The sequence below is a fragment of the Candoia aspera genome, chromosome 3 (genome assembly GCF_035149785.1).
Source record: "Candoia aspera isolate rCanAsp1 chromosome 3, rCanAsp1.hap2, whole genome shotgun sequence".
NCBI classification, from domain to species: domain Eukaryota; kingdom Metazoa; phylum Chordata; class Lepidosauria; order Squamata; family Boidae; genus Candoia; species Candoia aspera.
The window spans coordinates 34722788-34750463 of record NC_086155.1 but is presented as its reverse complement, the minus strand read 5'-3'; the positions used below and the strand labels follow the sequence as shown (position 1 = coordinate 34750463).

Genomic DNA, 27676 nt, shown 5'->3' with positions numbered 1-27676 from the left:
GCGCAAACCAGTTGCTACGCTCCTGGCAGGTCTCCTCTCCGCGTGCTTCCCGTTGAATGAAATGCCTGCGCGAGGGAGGCAGGGGGATCGCGGCGCCCGGTCTCTAACTCCTCCCCGCGAGTCTTTACCTCCCAGCCCAGCCCAGCCCGTGTGAAACCCAATAACCGCGACCATCCAGCCATGCCTCCCCTTCCCGGCGGCGCTGAGGAAGACGAGCACGGGAGCTTCGGAAGGTGCAGCCGGCCGTAGCAGCTGGAGTCTTCCTGCGCACCGCTCGGGCAGAGGGAGCGGCCAAGCGGCGCCCAGCATGCCTGCTGCGGGAGGACCGCTGGCCGCCCGGCTGGACAGCCTCTTGCTCTGCTGGCTCGTCCTGTCGCTCTCCGGCGCTCTGGCATCGGCGCAGCCGCCCGGGGTCAAGGTCCTCTGCCCGCCGCTCTGCCACTGCGAGGAGGACGGCATCGCGCTCTCCGCCGACTGCTCCGAACTAGCGCTCTCCTCCGTGCCCGGCGGCCTGAGCCCCTTAACTGCCTACCTGTAAGCACAACCTGTCAGGCGCCTCGCTTTGCTTCTCCCGGGGTGGCGGAGGGGAGGCGGGGTGGAGGGACAGAGCTGCCAGCCTGCCACGAAAACCGAGGGCGACTCACGCCGCTAACCCCAAAGAAACGGCGGAGGCAGCTCTCCGGACGGAGAGAGTCCTTCTCATTCTCTCTCTCTCTCTCTCTCTCTCTCTCTCCCCGCCCCGCGCGCCCCTTGTGGTCCTCGGCAAAGCCTGTTTATACTGTGATGTTCTGCTTGCGTTACTTCTTGATTGCTACGGATCAGCGGAAACAGAGCTTGTTTGCCGGCAGATTCTGGTTGTTTGAGAGCATAATGGAGTATTTATCTTGAGTGATTACGGCAAACTGCAATGGGGATCCCATCTCTCTTCCAAAGCTTTCAGGCGGCGGTCATTTCGGGATTCGCAGGCTCGGGGAGAGCCAGCATTCAGCTTGCCCCCCGCGGCTTGGAAAGTGAAGGGGTCGGCGGGGGCGGGGGGGCGCTATTGTGGTCCAGTGAACCCGAACGATTGAAGAGAAGGGCCATTCGATGTTCGGCTTCCACTGGTCCTAGCCATGTCTATTCTGTTCTTTGGAAAGTTGTTTGCTCGTCTGTCTGGGGCTGGAGGAGCATTTCGACAGGCTGGGCGACACTTCCCTCCCTGCAAGTCTCGTGGCTGTTTTCTCACAAGCGCCGCGTATGAAAGAGACTTTGCTTATTTAGGCAGAGAAGGTTTAGCCAAACTGTCCTGCACTGATGTAGCGAGTGAAAGAACTTGGCTTTGCTTTAAGAAATCATACAGGGAGACAACGCAGAAAGTTTGGGAAAGGCTGTCCGAAATCTGTGGAAAAGGTTTTGTGGGATACCTGACAAAAAGAGTTCATGTCTGCTTCTTCACACTAAGGCAATGTTTTTCAAACTTGGCAACTTTAAGATGTGCGGATTTCAACTCCCAGAATTCTGCAGCCAGCATTCTGGGAGTTGAAGTCCATGCATCTTAAAAGTTGCCAAGTTTGAAAAACACTGCACTAAGTAATCAGAGGTCAGGGCAAAAGTGGGGGACTTGCCTTTGAGTCTTACTGAGTTTCTGACTTCTTTGTGGGAGACCACTCACACTCGGGCCCTCCTGCCAAGCCAGCCTTTCTCCTTTAAGTGGAATATACTGCCATTTCAAGGAGATAAACTGGATTCTGTTAAGACCCAAGAGGTTATACAATTGTCCTTCTCCCATCTCCCAGGCTTTTGGCTTCCCGATTGTTACCTGAATGTGTTGTCTTCTTTGTACCAAGTTGGAAAAGAAAGATAGCATTTCAGAGGGAACTTTTTTCTAGCTAATTGAGGATTTGATCTACAAGATATCTAACAGGATAAACTACACATATCCAAGATATTGGCTCCAGTGCCCAATGTTCCACATCCGGAGGCCTTCTGCAAAAAAACTTGAGTCAGTGAAAAACTTTTGCTCAAGCAATGAAGGCTCAGAGGGAGACTAAAAGAATAGCATTGATAAAGACATTGATAAAACCTACTAGTCAACCCACCTCTCCCTAGGCAACCTGATCCAATGACTGAAATCATCCCGGCACACCAAAATATGCTTTCCCATATAATGCCCTCCATGGCTAGGAGACTGTCCCCTTTAAAATGCATCTTCTCTTGTCCATGGCATTGTTTGTGCACCATGCTTGTGAACAAGTGATGTCTCCAGACCACACTTAGGAATCCCACAAAGGGATCGAGGGTGGTCTAATTTGGAGTCCCTCATAGCAGCATTACATGAGGCTACTGTTAAAACTGTTCTTAGGGGATCCAGTCCACCCCTTAATTCAACCAAACCCAGTCTGTCTTCAAAGCCCTGGAGAAAATCTTTCCCTTCAGTTTGCCCAAGACCAGCCCTAGAGACCGAAGTCCCCTGAACAGGTTCCAGAACTCCCTGCTTACACCTCCATGTAGTTACTTTACAGGTCTTCGAGCTACAGGAGCAGCCGCAACTGTTGATGGTGCTTCCCCTTTCACTGTACAGCCAGCTTTGACTTCCTATGGCTGAAAGTGCTAGCAGGACTGAAAGCTCTGCTGCAGATCAGCACCCCTTTTAAGGCCAGCGACAAATGCTCTGTTTGTCTGGTGCTGAACTAGCCCTGGGTTTGACACAGCAACCTTAGCCACAAGGTCAACACAACCAGTCCCTCATCTCAAAGCTGGAATACATACAGTACAGATGAACTCCGTGAGGAAGAGTCTTCATCTTTCAGGCATGAGAACAGGAATATAAAAGACACATCAGGTGTCCTTTTCCATTCTAGCTATGAATCTAGAATTATGCTATGTTAGGAAGAAAGGTGAACATGTATTTAACATCTTGTGGGGGAGAGGTCTGAGAAAACTTTGGAGTAGAGAAATAATGAAGAAAAGGCTTAAGTACCTCCCTCTCTTTCAAATTCTGTCTTGACATATCTTTGCTTTTGTGGTTCATTAACATGTGCATTCTTGCACACGTTAATATATACTGGATAATTTGATCCTTAGTAGTCATAGTTCCATTGAGATTGCCAGATCACATAAAATAAACTTCTCCAATCAGGAGCCTTCCAACTGTTTTGGACTACAACTCCCATCTTTGGCTATGCTGACTGAAAATGAAGCCCTACTCTAGCACAAACATCAGATTCAAAGAGTCTACCAAAAAGCATATTCTGGCTACAAAAGCTCAAAGATCATGTCTGGATGTTGAAAGTACAGTGTCTTGGTCTGGAGGCATTCTTTGCTCCAACTGGGAAGGCTCTGAATTTAGGGCATCTGCAAATATTAGTTGCTTTCAGTTGATCTATCAGAAAGTGGCCCAAGGTCACCCAGCTGGCTTCGTGCCCAAGGCAGGACTAGAACTCTCAGTCTCCCAGTTTCTAGCCTGATGCCTTAACCACTACACCACACTGGCTCTCTGAGGAAGCTTAATGAAGAACTAAAAGCCTGCTATAATCATGTACAAGAATTGTAGGCTAGATTGGGAAGTTAAAAAAAATCTGGACAAACCACTTCCAAATGATTGCCAAGAAAATGACATGGACTTCTCTATGAAGTTACTAGCTGTACTAAAACTGAATGTTAACAACATTGTAACTTTTCTAGGAAGCATCCCTCCAGTAGACAATTATTCAGTTTCAGCATGTGGTGGCGCCATTGACAGTTCTTTATGAGAATCAGCCTTATACTGTAAAATATAGTCCAAAATGCATCCTTAAATAGAGACTCTCCCTCCTGCTTTTCAGTTTCTGAATAACTATTCCTTTAAAACTTTTCCTTTGCACTTCACAGAAGTATCAGGACTCCTGCAAATTCTCCAAAAGGCAAGTGGAATCTATTCTGCAAATAGATTGATTGAACTATTCTATATTAAATATTCAGAGGTAATATTTAATATAGAATAGTAAGAATAACTAGATCTCCCACATCCCAGCTTAGAAATCTTTTGATCATGGTTGCAGTCACACTTACTCATATTTAACTTAACCAGTTTATTCTGCTCAATTTTATGGCTTGCAAAACACACTGAACCATGCATTAAGCATATGAATTGGATTCACACAATACACTAGGCAAAATGAGGTTGTATAGCCTGGCACCTAGACCTGCAAAGATATTTTTGTGGAACGTAGATCGGGTTTTTCTATCTAAAATCAAATGAGGTGAGTCTAGCTCCTCCACTTTTACTGCCAGGACTAAAACTCTTCCAGTGTGGATATAATAAAACAGTAGAGAAGCCACCATCTATTGAGTAGGTCAAGAGAAGAGGAATCCTTTAAAACTTGGATAGTTACTTTTTAAATAGATTTATCTACAGTCACTGGCTATTTTATTTTGCCACTGCTACCCACCCACTTTAGACGATGACAGTTCTTTTTCAGTAGTTGCATGACAAAGGTGGTAATATAAGGTTAAATCAACATATTCATCTAAGGCAGTGTTTCTCAACCTTGGCAACTTTAAGATGTGTGGACTTCAACCCCCAGAATTCTCTGGCCAGCATGACTGGCTGGGGAATTCTGGGAGTTGAAGTCCACATGTCTTAAAGTTGGTAAGGTTGAGAAACACTGATTTAAGGACAGAAGTAACAACAACACCAGGTTCAAAGCATCAAGCATGCCTTCAGCTCTCTTTTTGTACAGTACTAATCTTTAACCTACAGTACATTGGGTTGGGCCTGCTTACTACTTGAATGGGAGGCTATTAGATTCAGGATAACCTAGGACTGTAGCTTTGATTTGAAAAGTGAAAAAAATATCCTAGAAGGAGGCAGTAGCAAACTACTCCTGAAGAGCAAGCCTGCCCTGGTGACTCCATGTTGCTCCTTTCCCTCCCCAGTCCAGCTACTCAGTGTGTGGTGTTGTAATATTGATGGAGCAAGAAATAGCAGTCTCTCTAGTTATCTCAGCTTTGTTCTCTCCTCTCTGCTTCTGAACTTGTGCAAGCAGAAATTCAGGTCAATAGATGTTGACTGAGTTTTCCATTCTCTTCAACATTCTTCACCCATCTCTGGAATTTCACACCCTGAGTATAAATTTGAAATTCAAGTGCCATATTTTCTCTCTCTCTCTCTTCGAAAACTGTTGCTGCTCCCAAACAGGATAGCTAGTGAAAAGTTGCACAATCTGGACCTCCTCCCAGCAAAAGACTGTCCCCAGTTAACTTGAGCTTAGTTTACTTTTTCTGCATCTTATCAGAAAGTTTTCATCTTCTTGGTCTTCTCAGTTTTACAAATCATTTACTATTTGTAAAGGGGACTTCATGCAATTTTATGCTACAAGGTTCCATACATTCCTCACCGACGATTCTTTCAGACTGTCATATGGATCCACAAACATCTGTCTATTGTGAATATGGGAAAGCTGGACAGGATTCTTAATAGCATATATGTGGGCATCCCACAACCATAATGAGCCAATGAAGTTTATCTATTCATACCTAAGACTTACCAGTATTAAAAAAACAAAAAACAAAACCCTAGGCACGTCTCATTCATGAATCTTGTGTTGGAGAAATAAATGACATATGTATCTTTCTAGATGTTTTATTGGTAGGAGTCCTAGGACTCCTAATCAAAGAATGAAAAAATTCCATTCCATATCCAGGCTTGAAGAATGAAGATCAAGTAGGACAGTTCCATTGCTAAATTGATTGGGTTTTTAAGTGTAATACTTGTATAGGCAGGATTATATGAAGGAATTCATCTGGCCTTACAACAGCATGATTAATATTTAGAAAGATCTAAGACAGCACTAGACCTCCAAGCCATCATGTGAACTGAAGGAAAATCACATGCACCATGATGATACATTGGAATTAAGCCCAATAATGTTAAAGCTGGCAATTAAGTGTCTTATGGAAATATGGAAAAAGTAAAGTAGAACATGAGATATGTCATTCCAGATGCCATACTGCATTTTGTCTCTGGGAGCTGAGACAGTGATCCCCTGGAAGTTGAAAGGCCAACTGATTAGTTTTGTTTGCATCAGAATATTGCAGTAGCTATATAGCATGGTAATGCTACACATGTTTGTAAGGACATGGAAATGTCATTATAGTTGTCTGTGTGCATGCATGTGCCCAGCCTTCCTTAACCTTGGTGCCCTCCAAGTGTATGGATTTCAGCTCCCACAATTCTTAGCCATGGCCATGCAGGCCAGAGAAGTCTGGGAGTTGACATGCCCAGGTTAGGGAAGAGTGGTATAATCCTAGGCTCATAAATCTCTTACTAAAGGCCAGGGAGCCATGAAGATCTGCAGTTTCTCCAGTAGTCATGCTTTGACATTCATAAATGAGCAAGCCTTACAAGACAATAAACCTGAGCAGCCTTCCTCAACCTAATAGGTTCTAGTTGTGCTGGGTCTTCAGTGTTCGCTATCGTGTTTTAGAAATCTGGTAGTTTTAATCTCAACTCATCTGGAGAATCCAATTTAGAGAGAAAACTGAATGTTTGCCAAGGAACAGCTGCAAGTGGGAAAGAACTGTATATAATCAGAAGCAGTAGAATCTAATGATGAGCACAAGACCATGTAGTTCAAATGCAATTTTTTTCCTGTATTCTTTTGTATTTTCATAGGATACAGTAGACTTACTTACAGCTGGGTTCACGCACCATGCTAAACCATAATGGGGATGGCTTGTTATGGCTTAGCATGTTCTATGAATCCAGCCAACAATCCAGCCAAATTGTTTTGTCAACATATTGCAGTTAAATAACTCAGGGCTAAAGCACAACATGTGTCTCAGGTCTATGTGAAAAAGAGCATAGCACTATGCTTGCATAAAAAGTCACTGCCAGCCACTTTCTTCCCCCCAAATACACCATTCCATTGTCATTCCTACTCAGTTTTCAGCTTTGGTTTCCCACCCCTTCTCAATTCTCAGGCACCATTCTATAATCTCTGAACATACTCTAACTGCATTTTTGTGTTTTTCTCCCTAAAGATTATCTGTACTCCTGCAGACTTCAGGGCTCTCTCAGCCTCCTACTTTTGGACAGCTGATGCCATCTGGGCTACATAAGGACTGTCTCTCCTGCCTAAACATCAGAAACTAGAAGAAGTAATAATATACTGCTAATATTCATCATATGGCATCATTATGGTATCACTTATAGTGTTAATTCTTTTCCAAAGAATCATTGTAGGGATTATAACAAGATAAGGAAAGCAATTTAAACAGAACTGCTATTGAAATGCTAAATAATGTTCCAAACTGAAATTAATTAAGCAGCTAAAATTGCTGCAGAGACAAGCCTTTTCAGCAATCTTAACCACATATGATGCTATCGATAAAAGCCATAATGGAATGGGATAGTTTTTAAGTTTTGCTCAGCAGGAAAGAAGTGCTCCTTCAGTTTAGGAAAATGCATCTCATCCCTGCAAATGAAGCACTGGACTGTCCCTGATGATACAGAAATGAGGAAGTTCTATCCCTCCAACTGTCACTGAATACCAGCTTCCAGCAGTCCTCGTTAGCATGACAGCGATGGGCATTCTGGGAGCTGTAGTCCTGCAACATTCAGAATGCTTCTAAGATATACAAGGTTGGTGCCTTATAATGGTGTTGATGAAAAACGCTAAGATAGACAGGCTTGCCCAAACATTGAGTGACACAAAAAGGCTCTGCTACTCTCCTCAGTAGTATGGTTTGGTCTGCTACTATCTGCCACTCTTCTCAGCTCATGGTCTGTTGTGATCGCACCAAAGCAATAATTCCAGGGAATTCAAGAAAGGATGGTGGAAGAGCAGAAGAGAAATAAGCCATGCCTCCCTGATCCCTCCTGTCTTGTTGTCCTTCCTTCTCCTGGAGAAGCAACTTATAAATCTGCCAAGACAGTGCAAGACTTAGCTCATGCCCTTAAATCTGTATGTGAGGAGATCTAACTAGTGATTATGGGAATTTAAGACTTGCTTTGAACAGCCTTCTTTAAAAAAAAAAGGGAATTCTGGCAGGGCTGGGATTGCCAAAGGGTGAAAGGGGGAGCATGGGGCAGCCTATCATGCCATGTCATAGGCTCCATCTTCTCTGTTTCTGCACCTGCTGAGGTTCGGGAACCAGGTAAAGAGAATGGTGAGAGCTTCATATTTCCAAACTCGTTTGAGATTAGAAACGTCCTTTGTGGCTGCTCTTTCAGCTCATTTTATTCCTTTTCAGATGATTGGCAAGCAATAATGAACATTCAGCCAAAAATAAATTCTATTTTATGGGGGGTAGGCAGTAGTTTGTAAGCAGATATCCAGTGTCAGGCAAGGACAGTGCTGAGCAGCTTCCCCCCACCCCCCACCCAACTTGGAAACTGCTCTGAGATCACCTCCTCATCTTCAGACTGTGTTGGATTACCATTTCCAACATCCCCAGATAGAATGATCTATACTGACTAGGAATTAAAGAGGGCTGTAGTCCAACCCTCTAGTCCAACCCTGTAGAAAGGATTTTACCTTAGGGAAAGATGCAAGAGCAACCAATGATTAGGTACTATCTGCAAGTTGTAGCTGAGAGTAAAGGCTTAGATGTGATGGCAGCGCGATCTATGTAGAACATAGATGGTGCCAAACAAAAGGAAGGGACAAGGGAGCAATTCAGAAACAATGGGTGGGAAGGGAGTGTCAAATTCTTCTTTGCCTTTAGTTTCCCTCCTGAAATGCCTCTTCGTATTTGTTTTTCTTCCAATCTGATTTACTTCCAGTCTTGGAGTCTGGCCAAGGGTTGGGTGGTACTTACCAAAATAGTCTCAGCTTCATATACCACACAGCTTAAAAACAGCTGTTGACTAACATGGGCAGGTTGAAGATAAATACAACAAGGGCACATAAAGGGAGCAAGAACAATCCTAGAAACTACCTGCTATCATATGGCACCCATATACCAAAGAGTTGCCCCAACTGAAGTAGAAGGGTATCTATAAAGTAGGGAAGCCTGTAAAACAATGCTGTCACTGTTGATATAGAATGAGCACCATCATGGTTGCAATATCCTCTAATCAATGTTTCTCAGCCTTAGCAACTTTAAGATTCGTGGACTGCAACTCTCAGAATTCCCCAGCCAGCACCGAAACACTGGTCTAGACTGCAGATATTCTAAGAATATTTTGAATGGCATGATTTTGATTCAATGGCAAAAGAAGAATCAGCAGAAGTTTAGAAAAATAAGATGGGATGGAATACGATGTCATCAGTCAGGGTTTTTCTTTTTAATTTTTAATTGAACAAACAAAACTTTAAGTCAAAAATGTCCACATATCTTTTTTAAAAAGGAAAATAAACAAAAGAGCTAAAATAAAAACAAACAGAACTTTGGAAAGGGTGTGTATGCATGCATGTGCTCAATAAGGAGACACACTGTTGTTCACTGGAAAAAGTATTAGTTTTTTGGCGGGGTGGGGGGAGCTAACAATCGAGACAAAAGACTTCAACATTTTCAGAAATGGTGTACCCAAGAACATAAAGCCTCGTTTCTTTTTTCAGACTCCTCCCCCCACCACACACTTTGAGGAAAATGAAAATACGTTTATTTAAATTTAGAAAAGTCTCCTTGCAGTTGGCATAGCCTTTTTTCAAAGCACTGACTTGCATAATCCCAATGCAATTCCTAAACAACCATCCCGTAGAGTCACTTTGTAAACTGGGATCAACTTATGAAATTAACTATCACCACAGACTAAAAGACAGACTCATAAGGCTGTTAAAGTCCTCATTGTAGCTCTAGATGTACTGCAAACTGCAAACTACAAATTATTGCCCTGTTTGCCCTGGAATAGAAGCCATTTTAGAATGGCATCAAAAGCTTTTTCTGCAGAGCATTGCAAGAAAGATTTAAAGCTACATACAAAACTCTCTTGCTTGCCTTTCCTCCCACCTCCTTCCTACTACCATGTGGAGGGTAGCAGCCTAACACAGGTTTGAAGGGAGAAGCTTCCCCCTCCAAAAGGACCCCTTTTGTGGAAGGGGGGAGTGAGTCAGCCACACCTGTATGTGTGGGAGCCATTCTTGGAGCCTCTTGGCTCCCGGCAGCTGGAGGTCCCACTACAAAGGTACCCCAGGGAGACAAAATAGTTTCCAACTGAAAATGTCCCCCCAGGGCAGCAATTAATAACATTCCCTGTGTTCAAAGGCAAGGCGAGGCCCAGGCACGGCAGCATCTTGTTGGGACTCAGCCTGCTGCAAACAAGAGAACCTCAACTGAGAGGAAATACCTCCTGTTGATGAGGACGGGCTGGGCCTGGGAGATGGGAGCTGTGGAGAATGTGCCACAATTGCTGACCCTGGAGCCCTGCAAGGTCACCTGCCCAAGGGGGTTGTGGGTGGCTTCAATTGGGGCACCTCTGCCCATGCGAAAGGGGAAAGCTCTTGGGGCATACCATATGGCCTCATTGGTCCTTTCTTTAAAATGTCCGTACAAAGACAGTAAAGCTATATATTTATTTTTAGGATCAACCAGCAATTGCGTATCAGGAGTGCATGGTTTTGGGTTGACCAGAACTCTTCAGGCTAGGAGTTAAAGTAGAAGGAAGGGTGGGGAGAGAAAAAGAAGAGGCCAGGATATTCTTTGTAAAATCCTTAATTTTGCAGGCTTATTTAACTGAGTAAGGGTGCCATCCCATATACAGTTCCCAAATAAGTTGCACCGAACCCTGTGGAATTTACTCCAGGCTTGATAGGAGTGCAGTCTAAGTGTTCATCAACTCTCCCGACTAAGTACTACTTATTACCAACTGGAGCTTCATGACGAGTTTCTTTCCCCTCTGGCTATGTATGTGTGGTGGGCATGAGGTAGTGGGGGGGGGGGAATATTTATTTATTTTTTCTGTAACATAAAACCTTGGGGAGAGTTTTGGTTCTGTTCAAAGCTTCCTTGTGATTTTGGTTGATTCTCTATCCCTCCATATTTTGTTGTGAAGGGAAAATTTAGTACCTGGCTAAAGAATCAAGCCTTCAGTTTCAAAGCCTTGTATTTGTGAAGGAGCCTTCGGAAGAGAATTAAAAGGAGTAACAAATATGCCTTTAAGAAGAATAATGAAGAGTTGCACCCACTTTTGTGCAGGTTGACAAGGAAATAATCTCTTGCTAAATTCAAAGAGGCTTACTTTTCACTGTGTGTGATTAAGATGATTTATGAAATACAGAATATCCTGCTGTTTTTGTTGGCCATTCCCATTCTGAAAAGTAAACAACGTTGATTCTTATGACAGAAGAGGATGTAGGAGGGGAGGCACAGGAATGATAGACAGAATCCTGCAATCAGACCTGCCCACTTCTGCAGGATGAATGTCAGGTAGTTGGTGACATGCTAAAGAGGAGGGAAGAAAAGTTAGAGCAAGTAATCAAGGGCTTTGCAATAAACAAGACAGCACCATTCAGGGGTCACCAGAACAACAGGGGCAGGATAGGAATCCACCAGTTGCAGGCCAGTACAGTTTTCTGCTGGCTCAGGATGGGTGGATAGAACTTTAATTCAGTGGAGAAGAAAAATCTGTCATAACACAATGTGCAAACCCACTACCTGGGAAACAAGTCTTTGGTTAATACATTTGTTACTTTGTTCTATCATATCCAGTGGTGGTTATTTGTTTTTTGTCCATTAAATTAAAAATAACTGAAATAGTGCCATGCTCTTTTAATGAATGCATCTTTCAAGAAATGTTTCATGTCTGTAACCAGTGTAAAAAATGTAGATGTGTCTGGGCTAACCTCCTGAAGGATGGCTGATCTTTGACCAAACTAAAATCAGTTTTCTCACCCTTGTTTCCTCCCATATATTCCTTTCCTTTTGTTTGGCCGATCAGGCAGCAACATCCATAACAAGCTGTAATGACACCAAAGTGATGCCACATGTGCAGTGACATCACCCAAATGCCGCAGTAACCTATTTGCATAAGTGTGCATGTACACTCAAAGATGCGAGTCACAATTTTGGCCCCTTCCCCATCATATAAAGGCATTCCCCCTATCCCGAAATTTGTATGCCCCCCACCCCTGACTTTATTTAGACCAGCCTTAAGGCCTGGCTCTTTTCCCAGGCCTTGGAAATGGGGCCCTTTTGGGTTGTCTGATCTGTGAGATAGTGATTGTTTTCTTTGGATGCTCTTTTTGTAGTATTGTACCGTGCGGATTGTTTTAGTTTAAATTTTGTATCTTATACACTGCCTAGAATCATAATGGAGTTGAACGGCTTATAAATTTAATAACATTAAATTTAAACAGGAAGCCCTACATGGTTCAGAGCCTGCATTTTTTAGAGGCTGCCTTTCCCCAAAAGCTTCTTCCTGCCCTCCCTATTCAATCAGCTAGGGAGTTCCTGCAAAGGATTGCCTCCTACCCAGAAGTGTAGCAGGAGGGTCTCGACTGTGGCTGTTCTCTGTAGTATCTCTCCTCCTCCTCCTGGAAATACAAGGATGACCCCCCACCACCACCACCCTGCTGGCCTTCCAGGAGCAGGTGATAACATGGTTCTTCCAGCAGATCTTTGGGGATTAATTATAACTAGCAGTGCCATATCGATTGCTAACTTAATTTTAGCCATTTCCTTAGTATTCAAATTGCAAATTAGGTTAAGGATTTTGTTATTTAATTGATTTTAATATTGATTTGTAATGTTTTATGCTGTAAATTCTGTAAGCTGCCTAGGGTCCACTAGGTTTCAGGTGATAGATAAATGATAGATGATAGATAGACAGACAGACAGACAGACAGACAGACAGCCATAATGCCAGGCCCAGAACCAGAAGGTGTTCAGGGCTTAAATATCTAATTATAGTCAATTGCTAGAAGCAAGCTATTGCTCTATACAATTACTTTAATTCTAAAGTCTCCTTTGAGTTGAATTCAACCCCTGGAGACTCTGTGGATGTGTGCCTGTAGAAGTGGTTTGCAAGTATTTTCTTCCTACAGGATGTTCTTACACCGTAATCGTGACTGGAAACCACTATGGACTTTTGCTGAAAAAAGAGAAAAATGAACTTCAAATGGGTTTGAAGATTAGAAAGGGTAGCTTATGGAAAGAAGGAAATTATAATGTAACCTTAGAAAGAGAGGGTAAAATATAAATGCATTTATAATTGCTGTCAAAAAGATTGAAAGCTTCTTCTTTATAATCTTCTCTATTTCTTTTTTCTATTTTCTTTCTTACTTATTCACTATTCTTCCTTATTATATTTGTTTCTTTTATAATATTGGTATTGTTTTTTTCTTGTTAAGAATTCTTCAAATACACACACACACACTGTATATATGGGCCTGACTCCATCTGAAGCTCTAGAGACTGCTAAACAAAGGCTCACAGCACTGGCTACCAGGCTAAGGAGATTCACCAGAGAAGCAGAGGCCAAGAAGATAAATCCCCTGTTCTCCAAAGAACCATCCAAGGTATACTCCCAAGTGCAGTGCAACAACACAGTAACAGCAGAGCCACCAACAGCAGAAACTGAACAGTACTGGAAGAACATATGGTAGAAAGAGAAGACACATAACACCAGTGCAAAGTGGCTGCAGGACCTGAGAGCAGACCACAGAAATCTCGCAGAGCAGGAACCAGTCACCGTCACAGTAGCAGACATCCAACAGCTTCAGATGTCAAGAACATGAAGAGCTGGACAGCACCTGGCCTGGACATGATCCACACCCACTGGCTAAAGAAACTAACAGCAGTGTATGAATGCCTAGCAGCACAGATGAGCCAGCTGCTAGCAGCAGGCTCCCACCCAGACTGGCTAACACAAGGTAGGACAGTGCTGATCATGAAAGACCCCAACAAGGGAACAGCACCATCCAACTACTGGCCAATAACCTGCCTCCCCACAACATGGAAAGTCCTATCAGGCATCATAGCTGCCAAGCTGCAGAACCATATGGGCCAGTACATAAGCACAGCTCAGAAGGGCACTGGGAACAACACCAGAGGCTGCAAACTCCAGTTGCTCATAGATAGAACAGTCGCCCAAGACTCAAGGTCTAGACAGACCAATCTGAGCACAGCCTGGATTGACTACAGGAAAGTCTATGACTCAATGCCACATACATGGATCTGTGAATGCCTGGCACTGTACAAGTCAACAGGACACTCAGGGACCTTCCTTAAGAACTCAATGGGACTGTAGAAGACAACACTGGAAGTCAACTCAAGGCAGCTCGCACAAGTAGCCATCAAGTGCAGCATATACCAAAGTGATGCACTGTCCTCACTGCTGTTCTGCATGGGCTTGAACCCCCTCAGCCAGATTATCAGAAGAACTGGATACAGATACAAGTTCAAGAGTGGAACTACCATCAGCCACCGCCTTTACATGGATGACATCAAGCTGTATGCTAAGAGTGAACCAGACATCGACTCACTGATCCACCTGACACAGATCTACAGTGAGGACATTGGGATGTCATTCAGACTAGAGAAATGTGGCCGGATGGTAGTAAAGAGAGGGAAGGTAGTTAAGACTGATGGGGTGGAACTACCAGCAGGCCACATAGCAGACATACAGATCAGCTACAAGTACCTTGATATCCCACAGACTCATGAGAACCACAATGAGGAGGCAAGGAAGACAGCAACATCCAAGTACCACCAAAGGATGGATGCTGGTATAGTGAGCTGGCCAAAGGAGAACATAGAGGCTGCTGATATGAAGACCCAGAAGCTCCTCACAATGTACAGAGGCTTCTACCCCAAGTCCAACACCCAGAGACTGTACACCAGGAGGAAAGAGGGTGGGCAGGGTCTGGTGAGTGTCAAAGCTACTGTCCTGGATGAGACCCAGAACATCCAAGAGGACATCAGTAAGATGGCACCAAAAGATGATCTGTTGAGAGAATGCCTGAGGCAGCAGCAGACATGGAAGGAAGATCAAGCAGAGGAAGTGCCATGGCAAGACAAGACCCTGCACGGGGGTCAGATAGCTGAGGAAATCCTACCAGTGGCTGAAAAGGGCTGGACTAAAAGACAGCACTGAGGCACTGATCATAGCAGCACAAGAACAGGCACTAAGCACCAGATCCATAGACGCAGGAGTCTGCCACACTAGGCAGGACCCAAGGTGCAGACTGTGCAGAGAGGCCTCAGAGACAGTCCAACACATAGTGGCAGGGTGTAAGATGCAGGCAGGAACAGCATACACTGAACAGCACAATCAAGTAGCTGGCATTGTGTATAGGAATGTCTGCACAGCGTATGGGCTAGACCCTCCCAAGTCCAGATGGGAGATTCCACAGAAGGTTGTGGAGAATAACAAAGCAAAATTAGCTCATGCTTAGGGCACCAAGAGAAAGGGAGGCACCACAGAGATTTTTTCCCCTAGCTTTCATGCCCTTAACTCTTTCACTGCCACACTCAACTTTAGTCGATTTTTAAAATAATTGCCCTTATCTGCTGTGTTCAACTTTAATTGGCATTGTTAAAAAAGTTTTCTTTGGCATGGTGAGTGACTAAAGTTTAAAAGTTTGGTTTTGTAGGTATCATCAGATTTGTTACTGTCTCATGGCTTGAGAGTTTCATTCCATTGAGAGGCACCATTGTTGGGCTGTGCTTAGGGCATCCTTTGGCCTTAATCTGGTCCTGTCTTCATGCAAAACAGAACATAACAAGAGACATGCATGTTCAGTTCAGTTTATTTTATTATGGTCACAGACCAGTTCAAAATAAATTCAAAATTATACAGTTCCTCATAGTGAGGGGTGAAAATGAACAATAGTATACAAAACTGTGAAACCTATATATGACTGACTAATTAGAAATAAAATGGAATAAAACTAAAAATAAGTAATCAGCTTGTTTGGGCAAAAGGATATTTACCTTATGGTAAATACTACAGACAACAAAACAGTATTTATCTATGTTCAGTGAGAGTGAGTCAGACTGATCAGCCAGTAATAGGCGAGGATAAAATGGATTGGAACAACCAGGATATTTGTCTAAGAGTGGGATATGCATGTTCTTTCAAATTTTCTCTTGAAACAGCTCTGATTGATTGATTGATTATGTGCCATCAAGTTGTTTTTGACTCCTAGCAACCACATAGATAAATTTTCTCCATGACAATCTGTCCCTAGCCTGACCTTTCAGGTCTTCCAACAGTGCACTCATCATCACTCGTCATCACTATAACTGAGTCCATCTACCTTGCTGTTGGTCATCCAGGATAATTTGAGCCTGGTCATTTGTGCCTTGAGTAAGAACGCTGAGTTGATTCGTTCAGTGATCCATTGGTTTGTTTTCTTGGTTGTCCATGGTATTCTCAGGAGTCTTCTCCAACATCAAGTTCAAAAATGTCAATATCCTTCCTATCCTGCTTCTTCAACTCCAACTTTCACTTCCATAAAGTGTCACAGGGAATGTCATGGCTTGCACAGTTCTGATCTTTGTAGGTATAGACACATCATGGCATTTGAATGTCTTTTCAAAAAGTAAACAATGCTGACAGTAAAAATGTATGAGAAAAATCATAGAAGAGCTTTTCCTATGAATGAAACTGATGGCTCAGGAACTACTCTGCCTGCCTGTCTTTAGAATTCTCATTGTCTTTCCAAATGGATCTTATGGCTTGTTCCATACTTACTGAAAATGATCTGAGAATTCTGTGAGAGCAGCTCTGGACCCCTGTGGTCCCATAACATTGTCAGTATTCTGGAAAGGAACTGATTTATTTCCAGCTCTTCTATAGGTATTGGCTTTTTTAGTGTTTGCAAAGTTGAGCTTATGGCCTCTCTGATTTCCCCGTTGGCAGGAACACTTGTCTCACCCCACTTCCTGGCTCCTGAACATAAGGCAGCCATTACTGTTTCTTTCCACTTCTCCCTAGAGATGGTCAGTTTAGAACTGCCTTTTCAAGGTTGTTAGATTGAAAGAACTCACATAACTGGCTGGATCTTCCTCACAGAAGAGAAAATGCGGATCAACTCTTGTCAGTTTCACCCCTTCTCACTCTATCTGGGTTATTGTGCATCTAGGAAGAGTTTCAAGGACTGGCAAATAGTCAGAAGAGTTTGGATCCATCCCAGCTTTGTTCCCCAGCTTCAGTTGCCGCAACAACAAACCATGACTAAAGATATAATGAAAAAAAAGGCTCAACATGCTCCCACCATATATCTGCTGTTGGAATGACTCCCACTGTTTATAGGGATGTTGAGTTGTTCAGATCTAAAGCAAAAAGGTGCTTTGGAGTGCGTGTGACATGCACTGCTCACTCCAGAACTGTTGGTACCTCCTAAGGTAGCTGTTTCTTTTTCTAGGATCCTGTAGCAGTTGTGCAATCCCAGGAAAATAGACTTTTGAATTAAGGAGGTGCTGACACTGTGCTAATGCCTGCCCCAAAACACCTTGTTGCACCCTGTTGGAACTCAAACACACATTTTCCTAGGATCATGCAGTTATTGTGCAAGCTCAGGAAAACACATCAATTATTACAGGAGGCACTGACAGCTGTGGCATGCAGATCCAAGCTCATCCAAAGCAACTTTGGGGGGTTGGATCTGAAGCACCAGACATCCTAAAACGCAGCCAGAAAGAATGCAAATTTCAACTGGGTCTCCAGTGCTAAATGAAGAGGGTTTTTTTTTTAACAAAACATCTTGGACTTCTGTCTCCAAACCTGCTGTTTGTCTTAAATGGTAAAATAGAGAGATATCATATGAACAGCAACAAAAACAAAAGAAATATTAATAGTATTGTAAATGAATGAATGGATCAGGTGTAATAACTTAAGTCACAGGAAAGGAGAGATGATTCAAGGTTGGGATGTATTTTTCCCATCCATTAAATGATGATTCTGTTCAGGTGTAAAATGTTGAAGGTTAACATTGAGCATCAGCTCTTGGTTTTATAAAAAGAATGCTAACAAAAAGTGGTGTGAAAATATAGAACAGGTGGTATATTAAATTAGCTAACCTTAGCAGCCAATGTGAGCATTCCCTGGACCAAAGCACTTTCAGTTATCTAAGAATAATGAAGACCAAAAAAAAGCATTACAGGTAAATAAATGCCTATATTTATCTACTTTTGTGTAGATTGGGGCTGCTAAAATTGCCTGGGCCATACTTGGTTTTTGAATACCATGCATTTGGCTGCATTTCAAAAGTAATGGGCAAAACCTAAATTGGCTTTCCATTTGATCTAATTAAAGATAGCTAATGTTATTTTCTAAACTTGTATTTTGTAATTTTCTGTCATGCTAAAAAATGCAATTTGGCAAAACTTGGGAGAACTTGGGAGCAATAGACAAGGCTTTTAAAGGTCCAGTGTCACCCTGGGGTCTGGGATTGTGCAATTCTGATGCAAATTACTGAGTTCTCTTCAAATAGTAGTTTCAATATACTAGGAATTGATCATTGGGAATGGAATGCTGAAGATCAAGTGCAATGGAGTGGGGCTAAGAAGAATAGACTTACTCAGTTCTCAGAGGAAATATAGCAGACAAAATATAGCAGACTATTCTCTACAAAGGTTTCTGTAACTTCCCAGTTTCTATTTGCCAGTTCTCATTTTCCAACCTTAGGTGGATTCAGGATATTGCAGCTGACATCCCAATTTGTGTCACTGATCATATCCTTCTCTCAATCCAGAAGCCGGGCATCCTGAGAACTGAGAAGATGGTAATTAATGTTGGCTTTCTTTCCTGATAATCAACAGGGCATGTGGCACTACAAAGACCTTGCCACTCAGTCTAAATGAATTTCCCTTCATCTTGTTCTGCATTCATATCCTATTAGTCCTGGAAGACTTAAGTTAAAACAGGCACCAGGCATGGCTCTCACCCAGTTATGACAGCATCAGTGTTGATTGAGTCAGACTCCATAAGCATTGGAAAGCCTTGGAGGAACCAAGCTCATGTTTCACCCCAGCACCCATATTGGATTGTCCTTCCTATAATAATTTGGAGTTTCGTTTTCCTTTAATTTTCTGTGGCGTGGTGTGTGAAACTTCGATGGCATTTTTTGTGTCTTTTTATGGTAAGCTTCCAGGTCCCGGCCAAAGCTACATGACTTTTGACAGTGACCTCATGGAATCTGGGGTTCCAGATCAGTGGCATACCAGCAGATCTAGGAATGAAAGTACAGAAAAGTCAGTTTGCCTAGATCTGTAGTAGTTCAGACAAGTAGTAGTTCTGCTCCTTTTTTCCTTAAATAATTTTGCTATGCGCTGTAGGACTCTGCCATACTCCAGCTGTAGACATGGTTCTCTAACTGTAAGTAGAGAATCTTTCCATATAATTTTCCTATGTAAATACAATATGGATACAGAGTCAAAGACTTAAACTGATTTAATATTCATTGCTTCAACCCACAGAATCCTGGAAACTATACACAAAAAATCTCAAGTAACACAAATCAGATCATCCTTACCAAATTTCATTTCCTATGACTGACAGTCGTAATGTATTCCAAACAAACAGGTACTTCCTGAGTTTGCTAGAGTATTGCTGAATGTAGAAAAATATCTAGATTATCCCATTCCACAGTGAAAATTCTTTTTTTCAAGAGCAAATCAAATAGTGAAGCAGGGAAGTGTGTGATAAGCTGACAAAAACTGACCTAAAAGAATTGGGACAAACTGGTATCATAAGCTTCCCCTGTTTGATATTATTGCAATTATATTTTAGATTATTCCTATGTATTAGCCTCCTTTAGGCATTTTCCCCATTACATGATTAAAATTGTGTGAGAAAGCACAATGACATGCTGTTTCTTCTGTATTTCCATGATTTGCATGCCCTTATAAGTGCAAAAGGGCAAACATCTGAAGCAGAGAGTCTGCTGTATTTATGAAGGTCTTCTTGTGAATTTGAATCCAGCAGATTGGTTCAGACTGAAACAATGGACCACTTTGTTCTTTTTGTAAATTGGAAACTTCTGAAGCAGGGTCCTCTATGCATGAAGACTCCTTGTATGAATCTTCATTGTGCAGGGTTCAAAATAATAATAATTATTATTTATTACCTATAGGCAAAATGTTATACCACTAACTCCACAAGTAGAAGAGGCTCTCCACTTCAATGGTGCCCACCCCAATTTTATGGAGACCTAAAAGGGCAAGAAAGGGGATGCATGGGACAGGACTGAGACTTCCTAGCCTGCCATTGTTTGTGCATGATTTTTAATCAGATGGACAAATCAAGCCCATGATAGGCCCTAGAAATAGCAGGCTTTAGACACTCTGTCTCTCTCAACAGTGATCATCGTATTAGGGTATGTGCACATACATGTATATTCAAATACAGCTATTCTATAGAAATAGCACAAAATCTTTTTCACTCATATTTTAACAGAAAGGATGTTCTGTACTATTCTGAAGTAAAAGAATAGTGTAATCCAGGAGAATAGAACACAACTTTTTAAAATCATAAGTTTATAGATTTTTTTTTTAATACAAACTGGTTTCAAATTTGGCATATTTTACTCTGCTCTCTGCAGTTAGTATTGATCAGTTATGACTGGACTTCACTGGCTGAACACATTGAAATATTGTAGCAAGCTCCTTTCTCACAACCAGTTGGAGAGAATAATGCTTGACATCATATCACATAAAGTTCTGCAGGGACTGAACACTTGCAGCTGATTTTCTTTAGCTCATTGGTTAACCTGGAACTGGTGATGGAGCAAATGCATGGACAGGACAGATAGTTTTATCCCATCCTTCCTCCAAATGCTGCAGACCATCTGCCTCCTTTCAATCTCACAAAATGAGGTGAGTTTGTGAGGTAGTAAAGGTTCTTGGCGCACTTCATGGCTACGTAAACATTTGACCCTGAGTCATCCTTGTCAGAGTCCCAATATTTTACACTACAGTCATTCTCCTATAAGTTCTGGCCTAAAGGTAAGTCTCCATGCTGTTTACTGCAGACTAAATGCAATCAGTTTGTTTACTTACACTAATGTGCTGCCAAGAACATTTCCATCTGTCTGTTGCTGTTCTTAATGGCTCCAGAGGCATTCCTGACCTAGAATGGAAACTGAAAGCTTGAAAGGTTCCATTTCAGGATCTTTTGGAGAATTTTGTCTTCCAAGCACTCCACTGAAAAGAAAGTTGCTCTGATTTAAAGCTTTGTGTATAAGAAACCAACCTCAATAAAACACTATATCTTCTGATAACATCCACCACATTTTGTTATACTGCTGAAAAATGAAATAGTAGATTAAGTTAGTCTTCCTTCCTCTCCTAAGATTTAACAAACAAGAAAGGGAGAGAGAGAGAATGTCACTCTAAACATTGTTTCTGCGAAGGTAAGTGAACTTCCTCAGGAATGAGGACATCACACACAGGGGTTCAGTGGGGCTTACTCCTCGTAAGCCTGAAGGTGTAGAGTATGTATGGCATTTAAGCTGTGTTTAGTTCCACATGTGGCTGTGGCAATTACTACAATCAGCATAACAAGGACTTGTGAAAAGGTCAGCTTCTAGTAACTTACATGCTGAAACCATTGCTCACATAAATTACAGATTAGAGAGAAGGCTTCTTGTGTTGTTGTTTTTTGCTTCCTTATCTTGTTGAGCATCTTCAGTAGCTCTCAGTATGTGTGTATGTATGTATGTATATACACACACACTGTATGTATGTACTGTATGTGTGTGTATATACACATACACACACATACAGTATATATATAAAACCTGTGGATTGGCTCCTAGTAAAATAAATAGTTACTAAATTTCAGCAAAGCAGATAGACATAAATGCACAGAGAAGCATCACCTTTAGAATATGGTTGCACACAAATTCTTTGTTTTGGGTATGTTTTTGTAAAGGAGGAAATAGAACATGAGACATAGTAAAAGTTGAACAACTAACCCATTTGATTATATTCCTGAAAGTTGTGGTATATAAGTTTTTGCAAGTCACAGACCACTTCATTAAATGTATACTCTACTTTTGACTAGGTCTACCAGATCTGGGATACAAAATTGTGGATTGCCTCTAGATGGTAGCAAAGAGCAGTAATTACTTTGCTGCTTGATTGCCAACTAGTGGTCATCCAGCTTCTTGTAGCCCTGATCTGATAGTCCTACTCTTGAGAAAATGAGCTTTACATATTACTGTGGTCAAGGGGAGGGAAGAGAAGGGGAAATGAAAAAAGAGGTGAGAGACAGAATAGATAGTAACAGTCTTACTGATATTTCTAACAAAGTGATCTGTGATAGCTGATATAATAATAAATCTGTTAGTCTGCAATGCCATTAGACTCTTTAGTCCATTCTATTATATAAGTTTGCCAAATCTTGGGGAAAGAGGGCATCCTTTTAAAAATAACAGATGTTGAAGAAACCTACAATCTTGTCTCCTTTTTTAAACAGCTTAACCTGAAAAGTTAGTTGACAAACATTTGTCGTTCTTGAGCTAGTATATGACCCCTCCTGAAAATGGTTGGGCTGTTGAAACTGCACCTTGTTATCTATCAATATCAGGATACTGATGTGTTTTGTGGATTGCAGTGCCCCTCTGATGACTTTTAATAATGTAGACAGAGAAAAAGGGGCTTATGTAGTATGCAAAGATCACACATGCAATGGGTTTGGGGAAAAGACTGCTACATTCAACTGCTTGGCCTATAAAGTGACACCACACTCTCTGTGAACATTAACTGGAAACTCAGTCCAGTCACAGCATTTAGTAATGGAGACAAATTCAGCATGGCAATGACTAAATGAGCTGTTTATTTCTGTTTCTCTGAACTTCAGTTTTTTGAGCTGATGATCCTCAACTACTTATTATGCTGTTTTTTTTTTAAACAGCTGCAAAGGACTGCCTGGTGCATCCTATAAGCATCTAACTGACTATAACAAGCACCAGCCCATGTGACCCAGCTCTTTTTGATCCTTTCCCCACCTTAGATAAACAGAACCACAAGGCAGCTCTTACTTGTTGCTGTAGTAAATGAATAGACTTAAAAAAGAAAGGACTTGGCCTCTTTCTGTTTAGGCCCCAGGAAAACAAAAGGGAAGAACAGTAGTTACACTGTGGAAGATACTTGCTACCAATTCCTTATCTGTGGAATAAATTAATTAGGGATGTTCTTTTTAATTATAGACTTTGAGGAATGTGTTGTGACAGAACTCTTTGTTCTGATATGGCGCAAAGCATACAGAGAGGGAGCTTTTGTTTCTTCCCCTAAAAGTTTCTCCCATCAATCCCTTTCATGCAAGACCACAGCTGTTGACAACTGGACTATTCCTTTATCATTCCAACTGGGCATGGGTATTAATTCATGTATTTGTAATAAATCTCACCAAGGTTTGCTAGAAACAAGGGTTTCTTCACTAGATAATTTTTGATTTGCTAGCTAGAGCCAGGATATCAATAAGGGAGCATTTTTCTTGATTGGGCAAAGCAATAGTCATTCTCTGCAAAGAAGCTGGTTTTCATAAAAAATTAAGACAATATGAACAGCCCTGCTGAATCAAGCTGAGGTCCATTTTTATCGAAAATTTATTTCTCAAAATAGCCATCCATATGCCTCTGAGGTGCTTCCAACTTGGAGGTATGTGGATTCTCAAGTTAATAGCCCTTGACAGACTTGTCCTCCATGAATTTATCCAATCTACTTTTAAAGCCTTCCAAATTAGTGATTATAATCCCATTTGTGGTAATACATTGATTATGTTTCATCATGTAGGTGTTGACTCTCAGCAACCACATAGACAGGCCTTCTCCTGAGTGATCTGTCCCCAACCTGGCCCTTCAGGTCTCCCAACAGTGTGCCTATCACTGCTGTAATCAAGTCTATCCAACTTCTGCTGGTCATCCTCTTCTCTTTCCTTCCACCTTCCTAACATTATGGACTTCTCAAGGGATCTGGGTCTTTACATAATGTGCTCAATATATGATAATTTGAGGATGATAATTTATGCCTTGAATGTAAATTCTGGAGTCATTTATGCTATGATCCATTTGTTTGTTTTCTTGGCAATCCATGGTATTCTCAGGAGTCTCCTCCAACATCAACATTCAAACAGATCAATATTCTTTCTATCCTGCTTCTTCAAAGTCCAACTTTTGTGTCCATAGAGTGCCACAGAGAAAATGATTGCCTGAAGGATTCTAATCTTTGTAGGTATAGACAAATAATGACATGTGAATAGCTTTCCTAAGACACTCATTGCTACCCTCCCACGTACTAGTCTGCAATGTATTTCTTGACTGCTGGTTCCTTTACTGTTGATGAAAGGTGAAAGGTCCCCTATGCAAGCACCGAGTCATGTCTGACCCTTTGGGGGGGATGCCGCTTTCACGACATTTTCTTGGCAGACTATATCGGGGTGGTTTGCCATTGCCTTCCCCAGTCATCACCTTCCCCAGCAAGCTGGGTACTCATTTTACTGACCTCGGAATGATGGAAGGCTGAGTTGACCTGAGCCGGTTACCTGAGAATCCAGCTTCCGCTGGGATCAAACTCGGGTCGTGGGGAGAGTTTCAATTGCAATACTGCAGCCTACCACTCTGTGCCACACTAGGCTATTGTTGATAGTCAATCCTAAAAGGCAGAAACTAACCACTACTTCAATATCTGCATTGTCATTTTAAGGTTGGTTGCTATACTTGTTCTTGTTAGTTTAGTCTTCTTTGTATTTCATTTTAGTCCCATTTTTTTCACTGTGCTCCATGACTTCCTTTACTAAAGCTTGCAAATTAGTAGTATGCCCATGTGACCCCACCATGTGACCCCACAACCCCACCGGTTGCAGTTGGCTTTCAGGTGCGATTCAAGGTGTTGTCAGCACCTATAAAGCCCTTCATGGTATAGGCCCCGGTTACTTGAGGGACCACATATCTCTGATCATTTCTCCCCATCCAGTAAGATCCAGCAAAGTGGGTGTACCAGGTCCTCTCAATTAAACAGTGCCATCTAGTTGGTCCCCAGATGTGTGGGACCCTTTCTCTGTGATGGCACCTGCCCTCTGAAATAATATTCCCCCAGAGATTATGGCTCCCACCCCAATGACATTTTGGGATGCATTGAAAACCTGGGGCACAATGGCCTTGGAATACAAGGGTGGCAAGCACCTATAAGATTTGTTTTGGTTTGTGATGGTTTTTCTTTCCCAGGATGTACATCTCTTTGTTCTTTTACTTGATTGCTCTAGCTTTTTAAGCTACATAGTTCCCTGTGTTTTGGGGAGTTTTTAAAAATCCATGGGTCAGTCATAATGATCAGTCAGAGTGATACCCCTGGAAAAAGAAGTCTGCCAGTAAAATTTTAAATTACCCCCAATATTTTTGTAACATATCAACAGTGAAAGTGGGTAAATTAAGGCAGAAGGATTATTTTTATTCTTCCTATTACAAGCTGTTGATAGACTTGAACAAGTGATTGTGCTTGCCAAAATTGAGGGAGTACTGTATTAGAAAAGAAAGACAAGTTATAAAATGGATGGGTGGGATCAAAAAGATTATTGGAATGTCCTTGGAAGAGCTGTGTGCTATCACTAAAGGCTGGTTAAGGTGGCAAACTTATAGGTGAATTCAGTTTGATAGCACTTAGCTACCTAACTTATCCCGACCTTCCTTTCAGGATTGACTTCTCTCATTTGTATCTTTCCACAGAATCCTGTTTAGCAAAATGAGTGATTTGATGGTCCAAAATCATGTAGTTAACCTAAAGACTCAGTGGTGATTTGAACAAGGTCCTCAGTTAATTTTAAACAGTTCATTAAACTATAGTGGCTCACTTATCTTTGGCTAGTGGTTGGGAGAAGTTGAGTGACCCAGGAAGGGCCTTCAGAGCATATGATTTGAGCCCTTTATCTTGCCCAGAGAGATAATTCCAGCAGAGCCAATATTTGTAAGTACAGTGGAAGGTGCCAGATTAAATCAAGCAGAAGGGTTGTGTACCAACAAAGAAATGAGTTTCATAGACCATGCCAAGAAAGTTCCAACAGACATGGTAAACAGTCTGGTAAAAATATAAACTCACTTTGACTAGAGAATGAGCCATACCTTGTCCACTAAGATGAAGTTCCTGTACCTGAAAACAAATGGTTGTCCTGTAATGGTTGGAAATTCTGGGAGTTGCAATCCCAGCACATGTTAGGGACACTGTTTTATATGGCTCATTTCAACTGCTATTAATTGATGATGTGGACAGAGAATGTGGAAGCATGTCAGCAATCATGAATAAGGGCCAAACTTGGTGCAATGTGGGAAATTCATTCGTATGAACCTTTCTTTTTGAAAAAGCATCGTTAATATGGCATGAATACATAGTTCATATACACATAGTTCATATACATACTATATTAACAGTAGTAGCTTGGCAGACAAAAACTTCAAGGACGTTCAAGGATGTATTTTTAACTGGGAGTTGTTTGATGAGAAAGTGCACATCTGCACCTCCTGCTTGGCCCATTGCCAATGCGGGCCATTCACTGCTTCCTGAGTGCAAGAATGGATGACGTCATCCTCCTCTGACTCACAGCCCATTGTAAATGCGCCCATGTTTTCCAGCTTCAGTTCAAAGCTGCTGTTTTCTGAGCAGAGCCGTCTTAAGCCCTTCGGAGTGGATGGTCTCCAGGGGTTTGTTCCTTTTAGCAGCTCCAGCTTCAATTGGCTGTTGAGCCCGGCACGGCCCCTCCCCTCCAGTGGATGGTCGCTGTTCTGGGCAGCCATTTTGGCCCGGACTGCTCAGTGGCTGTGTTCTCTGCTAGTTGGCAGCCACTGTTCGTTTGCTTGTTTGTAATAATCTTGTGGTTGATCCAGCAATTAGCTTGTAAACTCAACATACTATCCTTCACCCTAGAAGCTGGTCCTCCACTCAACCCTTACATCTCCCAGTGGGCACCCTCTTGGTTTCTGCCCAGGCTGGATGAAGTCTGCCCCCCTTGCTTCCCCACCCACCCACCTTTCTGCAAAGCTCCCCTGCCCTTCATTTCATTTTTTTACATCTTTGTGTTGCAAAGTAGGAACCCTGCTACTGTACTGTGTTGCTAGGAAGCTGAACTATCAGTTCTTCCTTGCTACAGGGACTCCCTGGATCTGCAGAAAAAGGAACAGCCTCTTCCCCTGTTGCTTGATTGTTCTGGCATCAGCGCATCAATGCTGCAATAAGGGGGGGGGAGGAAGAGGAAGGGTCTGCTTTGGTATCAAAAGAGATACTGTGGGAAGGATACACGAAGGCGTCCAGGTGTGCCAATATCTAGACAGCCAAGGTAAGCCACAGCACCGGTGAGGCAGAAACAGTCCCCCAAAGGGAAAGGCAGGCCCTGGTAGGCCGGTCCACCCAGGGGCCAGCCAGGGAGACTTGCCTTCCCTGCATGGACAGGCAGAGCAAGAAGCAGGGGATCGACCAGCCAGGTCTTGTGGCGGCTGCAGTCCCAACTGAGCCCCAGCCGGTCCCAGTTGCCAACCCGCTGCAGCCTGGATTGGAATTTCTGAAGTTGGCTTAAGAAACAGACAGGAGCCACATGAGAGGCCAGGAGCTGAGGCTGCAGTGCAGAACTGGCCACAGAATCTTCTTCCCCTGTGCCATGATTGCTGACTTAAATTGAGGGGAGGGGGTTGTCTGCTATTGACACAGACACACTCATACGCATATTCCCTTTCTTATTTGAAGATAAGATTAGCAACATACCATGGAGAAAAAATTGAAACAATAACCATTTAAAATGGCCTTAAAAGGCCAAGAACGCTATCCATATCTGGCCATTGTT

General features: G+C 42.4%; 1 protein-coding gene across 1 annotated transcript in view; it reads left to right on the top strand.

Moving 5' to 3' along the window:
- Window positions 1–307: 307 nt before the first annotated feature.
- LGR6 (leucine rich repeat containing G protein-coupled receptor 6) overlaps window positions 308–27676 on the top strand; it is a 139547-nt gene continuing 112178 nt past the window's right edge. Inside the window, exon 1 of the mRNA XM_063299818.1 lies at window positions 308–534. Coding sequence (XP_063155888.1) covers window positions 308–534 — 227 coding nt within the window. The remainder of the gene's footprint in view (window positions 535–27676) is intronic.